The sequence below is a fragment of the Physeter macrocephalus genome, chromosome 6, assembly GCF_002837175.3.
Source record: "Physeter macrocephalus isolate SW-GA chromosome 6, ASM283717v5, whole genome shotgun sequence".
In the NCBI taxonomy this organism is placed as follows: domain Eukaryota; kingdom Metazoa; phylum Chordata; class Mammalia; order Artiodactyla; family Physeteridae; genus Physeter; species Physeter macrocephalus.
Genome location: NC_041219.1, coordinates 87,065,420 through 87,075,115, shown reverse-complemented (window position 1 = coordinate 87,075,115; position 9,696 = coordinate 87,065,420). Strand labels below are relative to the sequence as shown.

General features: G+C 51.5%; 2 protein-coding genes across 2 annotated transcripts in view; both read left to right on the top strand.

Annotated features, from left to right (window-relative positions):
• The window catches only part of ESPL1 (extra spindle pole bodies like 1, separase), a 7,513-nt gene extending 2,361 nt beyond the window's left edge, over positions 1-5,152 (top strand). Inside the window, exons 2-13 of the mRNA XM_028491502.1 lie at positions 109-270; positions 642-855; positions 957-1,147; positions 1,734-1,861; positions 1,986-2,108; positions 2,967-3,122; positions 3,231-3,401; positions 3,528-3,632; positions 3,809-3,924; positions 4,086-4,169; positions 4,338-4,502; positions 4,800-5,152. Coding sequence (XP_028347303.1) covers positions 109-270; positions 642-855; positions 957-1,147; positions 1,734-1,861; positions 1,986-2,108; positions 2,967-3,122; positions 3,231-3,401; positions 3,528-3,632; positions 3,809-3,924; positions 4,086-4,169; positions 4,338-4,502; positions 4,800-5,001 — 1,817 coding nt within the window. The 3' untranslated portion in view covers positions 5,002-5,152. The remainder of the gene's footprint in view (positions 1-108; positions 271-641; positions 856-956; positions 1,148-1,733; positions 1,862-1,985; positions 2,109-2,966; positions 3,123-3,230; positions 3,402-3,527; positions 3,633-3,808; positions 3,925-4,085; positions 4,170-4,337; positions 4,503-4,799) is intronic.
• A 1,012-nt stretch (positions 5,153-6,164) lies between these two features.
• On the top strand, positions 6,165-9,499 carry PFDN5 (prefoldin subunit 5). Its single transcript, XM_007125764.4, has 6 exons — positions 6,165-6,292; positions 6,499-6,601; positions 6,913-6,944; positions 8,026-8,100; positions 8,194-8,299; positions 9,294-9,499. Exons 1-6 carry the CDS (start codon positions 6,221-6,223, stop codon positions 9,368-9,370), a joined length of 465 nt encoding a protein of 154 aa, XP_007125826.1. The 5' UTR covers positions 6,165-6,220; the 3' UTR covers positions 9,371-9,499.
• Positions 9,500-9,696: the final 197 nt, after the last annotated feature.

Sequence of the window (9,696 nt, the reverse complement as noted above, 5' to 3'; positions counted from 1 at the left end):
AACAGAAAGAAAGTTCTTTTGCTGGCTCTGGGACCAGACCCTAGAAGGGAGAGCAAAGTGGGTGGCAGGAAGAGGGAACTCTACAGGAAAGTCGTGTTGTCTGCCCAGGTGGGAAGACCCCAGCTCCAGGGCTTGATTCAGCCATAGGAGAATGTGAGGTGTTGAGACGGGATGCCAGCAAAGAGGAGCTGCCTGTCCGGGGCCCAGACAAGGAGAGAGACAAGGATCTTGGTCCTCGGCTCCGACTCCCCTCGGCCCCCATACCTGTCAGTAAGTATGCTGACCACAAAGGTGGGATCACTTGATCCCAGTGCCTTTCCATACTGTCCTTGGTTCTGGTTTTGGACCATCTGGATCTGGTAGCCTTCGAACCTGGGTTTGAATCCCAGCACTCTTTGTCTACTAGCTGAACTCTAGTCACTCCACCTCTCTGAACTTTAACTTACTTAACTGTAAGGTGGAATTTGGGGAGGATGGAGAGCGTTGATGCATGTAAACTGCGTAGCTCCCCACTTGGCACACTGCCCTTCATAAACGGTAGCTGCTGTTTTCCACGTGGGAGAGTAGATAGACACTCATTCTTGGAAGGTTCCTATCAGTTAGGAAGTCGGGGATTCATCTGTGTCTTGACCTTCCTCTAGGTCTCTCTATCCTGGATTCCATCTGTGACTCACTAAGCATTGCTTTCCGTGGGGTCAGTCACTGCCCTCCTAGTGGGCTCTACGCTCACCTCTGCCGCCTCCTGGCCTTGTGCCTGGGCCACCGGGATCGCTATGCCACTGCCTGCCTTGTCACCGAGTCTGTCTCCATCACCTGTCGCCACCAGCTGCTCATCCACCTCCACAGGCAGCTCAGGTGAGTGCCCACCATCCCTAAGGCTTGTGCTGGGACAGACTGGGGGGAGTGGTCCAGACTTTGAAGGAGGCAGAACTCACCCCCTCTTGTGTTGCCTGCAGCAAGGCCCAGAAGCGCCGAGGATCGCTTGAAATAGCAGACCAGCTGCAGGGGCTGAACCTCCAGGAGAGGCCTGGAGACATACCCCTGGCCCGCATCCAGCGCCTCTTTTCCTTCAGAGCGTCGGGATCTGGCCACTTCCCCCAGCCTGAGGAGGACAGTTTCCGGGAGCGCCTGGCTCTGATCCCTAGTGGTATGGCGGCAGGCATCGGTGCCTCTGCTGTTCTTTTGTTCATCTTCTTAGGGAAGAGATGGGTGAAGGAGTTTAAGGCATTAGTTAGTTCACACACACACACACAGATTTAGGATCCTTACGGAAGGCCATGTCATACTTTTCCATTGATTAGACATTTTGTAACTCTCACCAAACAGACATACCTTAAATCTAGAAGTCTTTTTTTTTTTTTTTTTTCTTAAATCTCAATTTGAGTTACCAGCAAATTCAGTGTCTTTCTTTCTTTAGGGGTAAGTAGGTTCAGGTGTCCAGGGTCTTCCTATGCTAACACGAAACATGTTCACGGATGATTTGAGTGCCTCACTGTATGCGGGGAGTGGTGGGGGGGAGCGGTTGTTAGTTTCTGTAGGGACACAAATAAATACAAAACATGGTCTCTGTCTACAGGGAGCTGTTAGGGTCAGGGAGAGCACCTTTGAACTCCAGTGGCCAGGGAAGTCTTCTAGGAGTTGTCTTGAGTGATGGACAGGGATTGCATGCAGAAGACAGGGAAAGGAATTCTTTGTAACAGCTGAAATAACTCTGGGCACGCCCTGTGTGTCAGGGGTGACCGTGTGTGTGTTGGCCCTGGCCACCCTCCAGCCTGGAACCATGGGTAACACCCTCCTGCTGACCCGGCTGGAAAAAGACAATCCCCCGGTCACTGTGCAGATCCCCACTGCCCAGAACAAGGTAGGTTTTCTGGGCCGGGGAGCAAAGTTGGGCTGGGGCAGGCTTCTGGTCAAGCTGTGGCTGGGGGATGGAGAGATGGTGGTCACGTGGACAAGCAGAACTCTTACAACCCCATCTCCCTCAGCTTTCTGTGAGTTCGGCCCTGAAAGAGTTTGACGCCATCCAGAAGGAACAGAAAGAGAACAGCAGCTGTACTGACAAGCGGGAATGGTGGACAGGGCGGCTGGAACTGGACCGTAGGATGGAGGTGTGTGTCCCCAGCGTGGGGTGGGATCTGGCCTGCCCTAGGAATATCTTCTCTCTCAGGGGTCCCAGGTTCTTGCTGAGCCACCTCAAGTCCTTTCTGGAAGTGTAGGCCTAAATAAAAAATTATGTCACTTGGGAAGCACTTTAAACAAGAGTCTGAGACTGGAAGGGGTTATGGCAATGGAATGTTTAAAGATAAGTACAAAAAAAGAAGTTAAGCCCAAGGATCAGCCTCCTGACCACAGCTTTCATTTCATTTCCTGGCTTTAGCTTTTGCCCACCTGTTCGTATTTGTCAAAACCCAGTGATTTATTACAAATCATCTTTTTTTTTTTAAAGATATATATATATTATTTTTATTTTTATTTTTGGCTGTGTTGGGTCTTCACTGCTGCATGGGGACTTTCTCTAGTCGCTGCGAGCGGGGGCTACTCTTCGTTGCGGTGCACGGGCTTCTCATTGCGGTGGCTTCTCTTGTTGCGGAGCACGGGCTCTAGGTGCGCGGGCTTCAGTAGTTGTGCCACGTGGGCTCAGTAGTCGTGGCGCACGGGCTTAGTTGCTCCGCGGCACGTGGGATCTTCCCGGACCAGGGCTCGAACCCGTGTCCCCTGCATTGGCAGGCAGATTCTTAACCACTGCGCCACCAGGGAAGTCCCCCTACAAATTGTCTTATCTATACTCCCCCAGAGTCTCAGCAAATGAAAAATGTCTCTCGCTTCTTGCCTTTTATGACTGGCAGTAGGATAAGTAAGGCACATCCACTTATTGGAAGACACATTTCCTCGTCTCCAAAACGTCGGTGCCTGTGGGGAAAGAAACTCAGCTTCCTCTCTGACTGACAGTTCTGTTCTGCATTCAGGTCCTCACCACTTCCCTAGAGAAGTATGTGCTGGGCTGCTGGCGGGGGCTGTTGCTGCCATCCAGTGAGGACGCCGGCCCTGCCCAGGAGGCCTCCCGTCTACAAGAATTGCTGCAGGAATGTGGCTGGAAGTATCCTGACCCCACTCTGCTGAAAGTGAGTTGAGCAATCAGGGGAGGGGAAGAAGGTAGCCTTAACTTTCCCACCTGCCGCTGAGGGTGGAGATGGGAGCTATGGTACTCAGTGACCACTGTTCCCCCGCAGATCATGCTCAGCGGTGCCAGTACCCTCACCCCACAGGACGTTCAGGCCCTGGCTTATGGGCTGTGCCCAGCCCGGCCAGAACGAGCCCAAGAGCTCCTGAGTGAGGCAGTAGAGCGTCTACAGGGTCAGACGGTACCAAGCAGTAGGCATCTTGTCTTGGTGCTGGACAAGGTGAGGAGCCAGGGGCCGGAGGGGCAGCGCCTGGTGGGCAGTGGGCAGCTACCCGCCGCCAGGCCCCTTCTCACTCCTGTGTACCCCTGGCTCAGGACAGTAACCTCTTGAGTACTCTTTGCCCAGGACCTACAGAAGCTCCCGTGGGAGAGCATGCCCAGCCTCCGGGCCCTGCCTGTCACTCGGCTGCCCTCCTTCCGATTCCTACTCAGCTACTCCATCATCAAAGAGGTGCGGGGTTCAGGGAGTGGGGACTGGGGGTGATTGGGCAAGAAAAGGTAGAGAAACCTGGGAAGAGAAGAAGGAGGTCTTAGGAATGGATCAGCTGTGGAAAGGGGCTTGGGGTTTGTGGGAGCTTGGGCCCTTGGGCCAGACCAGGATCCTGATCACCACTGTCTCCCCATCAGTCTGGGGCCTCGTCGGTGCTGAGCCAAGGGGTGGATCCTCGCAGTACCTTCTACGTCCTGAATCCCCACAATAACCTGTCAAGCACAGAGGAGCAATTCCGAGCCCATTTTAGCAGGTCAGCGGGAGAAGAGTAAGAAGGGGGGTGGGGAAGGGTAGCACAACACAGGGGCAAATGTCCTTTTCTCCAGAATCAAACGTTGCAGCCCACATTCTCCCTAGTGTTCCTTCTGCCCTCTTTGCCCCATAACCCTTCTTACTCCTACCTTTGCCCTGTAGTGAAGCTGGCTGGAAAGGGGTGGTCGGGGAGGTGCCGAGCCCGGAACAGGTGCAGGCGGCCCTGGCGGAGCATGACTTGTACATGTGAGTGCTCAGGGCAGGGAGGTGGGGAGAGGGACGGTCCCACAGGGTGGGTATCACCACGGTTTGCTCTGGGGCTTCGGAGCCCCTGACTGGCTCAGGACACCTCTGGAGACACAGCAGAGGCCTGGCCCTGCTAGGCCAGGCTCATCTCGCCTCCTTCTGCCTCAGCTATGCAGGGCATGGGGCCGGTGCCCGCTTCCTGGATGGGCAGGCTGTCCTGCGGCTGAGCTGCCGGGCAGTGGCCCTTCTGTTTGGCTGCAGCAGTGCAGCCCTGGCTGTGCACGGAAACCTGGAGGGGGCTGGCATCGTGCTCAAGTATATCATGGCTGGCTGGTGAGTCTCGAGGGGCAAAGTCCATCTTAGGTCCCCATCCCAAGGGCTTTCCCAAATCCTTCCCAAATCCTTCCTCTTTTGTGCCCCACCTCCTTCCTCCCACCCTACTTCCCTGGCATACCTGGGCCCTTAACCCTTTGCCATCCTCTATCCTCCTCCTGGAACTGTCGGTCAAGGGACTTCCTCATTGGCTTAATCCCTCTCGACTCACTCACCACCACCACCACCACCAGTCGTGTTTTCCTAGGTGTTCTGTTTTAGACCCTTACTTTGTATTTCTTCCTTCTCTTTTCCCAGCCCCCTGTTTCTAGGTAACCTCTGGGATGTGACTGACCGTGACATTGACCGCTACACAGAGGCTTTGCTGCAGGGCTGGCTTGGAGCAGGCCCAGGAGCCCCACTTCTGTACTACGTCAGCCAGGCCCGCCAGGCTCCCCGACTCAAGTATCTTATTGGGGCTGCACCTGTAGCCTATGGCTTGCCTGTCTCCCTGCAGTGACCCCTTGGAGCTCTCCTGTTGCTGATAGAAGCCATGTGACTGTTCTACCTCCAAACTTAGATTTGGCCCTTACGATAACTATTTTAAATGATTTTCCCCAGTGTTTTATATGAAACATTTCCTTTTGATTTAATTTTTAATATAATAAAGATACATCACTTAAACCCTGTTTTGTGTATTTCCTCTGAGGACATTTGAAGATAAGACTATTGCAGGCTTCCTACTGTGTGGTACTATAAATAGATAAGAATAGCTTGCAGGAGTTCAAGTCTGAGAGTGTTGGGAAGAAAGGCAAAACCAACAGACAAAGCTGGGCCCGTCTTGGCCTCAGCAGACAAAGCTGAAGGAGAGAGGGGCATCAGAATGCTCTAAGTGGGGACAAAGGCCCAAGGAAAGGTAGAGATAGATCCACTGAGAGTGTCTTGGCCAGGTTCCCTCATGTCTATCCTGTCTTCCTGCCCTCAGGTATCCTGGGAGTGACACAAGTTTAATGCCTCAGTTGCTCTGCCCCCCTCCTAAGTGGATGTTATAGGCTGCTGTCCTTTCCCCACAAACAGCTGTTACACTTGTTAGTGCCATGCACTTTAGCAGCAGATTCGGGGGGGTTCTGATGCTGATGTACGGTTTTTCTCTCTCCAACTAGATTGAGTTCAGAAGTACGTATCTTAACACTCTTATGTATCCCTCACTTCTAGCACATAGTAAAACGCTGCACTGATTAATAAACCCCCTGCTGTACTTTTTAGTTGATAACGGGCCTCCTTTGTGTTCTCTCCACCGCCAGACTCCCGCTTCATCTGCCCAACGCATTCCTTTCACAGTTCTACTCCCCACCCCCGACCCGGAGAACTTCACAGGCTTCCTCCTTGCCTGTTGTCACTAGGTTTATGCCACCCACGTGGAGTAGCATACATTGCTTTACAACGTTGTGGTTATGGCCTGAGTACTTTTAAGTTTAAGGTCCTTGAGCGTAGGAATCCTGTTTGCTACAACTTGACTACGCTAGGCTTGGGACGTTGTGAGAAAATAAAGCGCCTCTACCCTTCCTCTCCCAACGGAGTCACCGAGACTAACCAGCCTTTCCTTCCCTTCCGGGACGGAGGACCATAGAGACGTCTGGCGCAGCGAGGCCTCCCGGCGCAGCCATCGAGATGCACAGAGGATGGCTAGAGCGTTGCTCGCCCGGCTGGCTTCGGCTTCATAAGTCATCTTTCCCAGCATGGCGCAGTCGGTTAATATCACCGAGCTGAATCTGCCGCAGCTAGAAATGCTCAAGAACCAGCTGGACCAGGTGGGGATGGGCCCCAGAGACACCCCTTTGCCGCATCACATCCCTCCCCACCGCGCGTACTCCCTCGCCCCACTCCATTCCTCCCCAGCTGGGGAGGCTTCCCTTCCCAGGCGAAACCTCCACGCGGTCCCAGGACCCGCCCCTTCTCCGGCTGTGCCCCTTCTCCCGCCAGCCCTCACGCTGACCCTCATTCCCATCCTCTGTAGGAAGTGGAGTTCTTGTCCACGTCCATTGCCCAGCTCAAGGTGGTACAGACCAAGTATGTGGAAGCCAAGGACTGTCTGAACGTGCTGAACAAAAGCAACGAGGGTACGGGGTAGGCGTGTGAAGGCAACCTGGGGGATGTGGCGAGCCGGCTTCTCCTCTCTTCCCGCCTCCTAATTCAGTTTTACTTGCCTGAGACGAGAGAACAGTCCATAATGTATTGTATACTGCTACAGGAGCCCTTTGCATGTTGCTTACCTAGAATTGAAATGTCCAGGACATTCTTCTGCTCCTGTTGTCCCTATTTCCGTCTTTCGTACAGTCTCTAGGTGCTGTGCCGTGTTGAAACTCCCTTTAATGTCTAAACGTTGGAGCTGCCAACCTCCCCCACTTGTTTGTCTTAATTGCTTTCACAGGGAAAGAATTACTGGTCCCACTGACGAGTTCTGTATCCTTTCCGCAGGAACTGCTACCCTGCCCTCGCCTTTTCTCCTCACACCTAACCTGCAAAGAAGGACGGGAGGTTTTAATTACTCCAGAGTGCTCGGATGGTTCTGAGAATACTCTTATACACGCTTCCTAGCTCTGCTCTCTAACCCGGGGCCAACATCCAGCTAATGCTTTGTGAGCACCCAGGTGTATGTAGAATTGAGGTGTGATTATTTCCCTTTGCTGTTTGAGGATATAACCTAATAGAGAGGTAAAACTGGTGGTTTACAGTTCTACTAATAACTTAGAAAACATAAGCAATAGAAGAATAGAGGATACAGAAACAAGGGGGTTGGTTCTGTTTATTAATCCTCAATTTAAGTTCAACTGTGGCTCTTATTCCTAAACTGTTGTTACTAAGAAACCTGGATTGTGTCTACCTGTTGAACGTTTTACTTGAGTGAGCAAGTTATGACAATAAGGCACCTGTAAACTGTACCAGAGAACTGACAGGCTGAAAGGGAAACACAGGATGAAAGGGAAACACAGGAATAGCAGCGTAGTAGGGATTGCTTAAATAATGAACATTAAATTCATCAGGAATTAGCTAATTCATGTTTGGGAGTGTTAAAGGGAAAGTGAGGCTGCCTTTTCACTCAACTACTCAACAGCAACAGGAAAAAAAATCACTCTAGTCTTTCTGGAAGGGCTAATGGGAAGAACTGTAAGAACTGCTTGGAAGGTGGCAGATGGGATGGGGGCAAGATCCGCATATGTGATTTTCTCCTTAAGGAACCAACTTCCCTGTCTCTCTGCATTTGGAGTTCGTAGGCCTCCAGATTATTTGGTCCTTGGGCCTTAGAGCTTTTTATTTTTTAATTTTTGTGGCTTCACCCCGAGGCTTGCCGGATCTTAGTTCTCCAGCCAGGAATCAAACCCGGGCCCCGGCAGTGAAAGTGCCAAGTCCTAACCACTGGACCGCCAGGGAATTCCCGCCTTATAGCTTTTTAGGAAGAAGGGTCTTAGGAGGTCAAGCACACTAGCTGACAGGGAATCTTGACTCATGCTGGGCTAGTTTTCCCTTAATCCTTGCTTCTCAGATGTACGTCCCTGGGAAGCTGCATGATGTGGAACATGTGCTTATCGATGTGGGAACTGGCTACTATGTAGAGAAGGTGAGTGGAAGGAAGCATATGGATGCCCCTCTGAGGGGGAGTTCTAGAGTGCAGAATGGGGTCTCAACCCCTCATTCACCTCTGACCTTGCAGACAGCTGAGGATGCTAAGGACTTCTTCAAGAGGAAGATAGACTTCCTCACCAAGCAAATGGAGAAAATCCAGCCAGCTCTGCAGGAGAAGCATGCCATGAAACAGGGTAAGCTTGGCCTTGGGCACCTCTTTGAACCCTTTCTACAGCCATAATAAACAGGGATTGCACTGTGATCCATGAGGATGTCCCCTTTGCTGGATTAAAACCATGGTTTTCTCTTTGGTGTTTTGATGTGTTATTCTTTAGATTCTGTGCATTACATACCCACTATTTATAGATTTCTGGGTTCGGTGCTTGAGAAATTTAGAGAAAGGGAATCATGTCTTTGTTTTTGTGTTTGAGTTCCTATTTAGTGTGGATGGAATGAGGGAGAAGATGCATGTAAATGAACACCCGGCAAAGAAATATAGCCCTAACTAGCTAACTGCTAGCAATTACAGCCCTGGCTGCACATTAAGAATCACCCAGAGAGTTTAAAAAGAGAACCTGGGCCTACTCCAAACCAACTGCAGTTGACCCTTGAACAGTGTGCGGGTTAGGGGTGCCAACCCTTGGTGAAGTAGAAGAAAATCTGCATATAACTTTACAGTCTGCCCTCCATATCCTCGGGTCTGCATTGCACATTCAACCAACCAGTCGTGGATCATGTCATACTGTAGAATTTACCATTGAAAAAAAAAACCCGAATAAGTGGACCTGCACAGTTCAAACCCCTGTTGTTCAAGGATCAACCGTAAGTCAGTGGGGGATGGCAGGGATTCCGGGGAACAATGTTTTTTTTAAAAGCTCCCCAGGTGATTCTGTTATACAGTCAGGATTGAGAACCACTGTTCTAAAGGCAAACATCTTTTCCACGTTATTTTCTGGTTGTATCTGACTCATTTGCATACTGTATTTTGTTCGTTTTTATATCCCAGTGGTTCTCATATTTACTGACACATTTTAGACTCTAAATTGGTGTTGTGTGTGCCCTCCACAGTGGATCACTGTGTTAAAAATTTTATTAACTGTAGTTGGTTGTCTCCCTGTCACTTTTCCTTAACTCTGGGTTCTCCCTTTTAGCTCCTGACCGGGGTCTGACTCTTCTTTTTTCCCACAGCTGTCATGGAGATGATGAGCCAGAAAATTCAGCAGCTTACAGCCCTGGGAGCACCTCAGGCCACCGCCAAGGCCTGAGAACTTGTTTCAGAAATCGGACATAGGGCGCCTGCTTCAGGGGCCTGGGACTTTGTGGGCGTGGTTTCCTGCAATGCGGAAAGAGGAGGGTCTTGTGCTTAATGCTAATAAATACGCCAGCTGGGCAGAGTGTTGGTCTTTTCTTGCATTAGGCAAGGGACTGGTGATGAGATGGGAGGGCGGGGGTGAGAGGGTGTGCCCCTCCCGGAGCCTGATAAGCAGGGGTGATACAGTGCTCATCTTGGAGGCTCCACCCGGGGCCCTTCGAGGAGCGGGGGTCGAAATTCTGTGCCGGGCTGCGCGCCCTCCCTGCGCGGCCGGTTGTC

Coding starts and splice junctions, on each gene's coding strand:
- PFDN5 (XM_007125764.4), top strand. CDS start 6,221: ATGGCGCAGTCGGTTAATATCACCGAGCTGAATCTGCCGCAGCTAGAA. Junction 6,945..8,025: donor TGGTCCCACTGACGAGTTCT/GTATCCTTTCCG, acceptor CTTGCTTCTCAG/ATGTACGTCCCTGGGAAGCT. Junction 8,300..9,293: donor GAAGCATGCCATGAAACAGG/GTAAGCTTGGCC, acceptor TTTTTCCCACAG/CTGTCATGGAGATGATGAGC.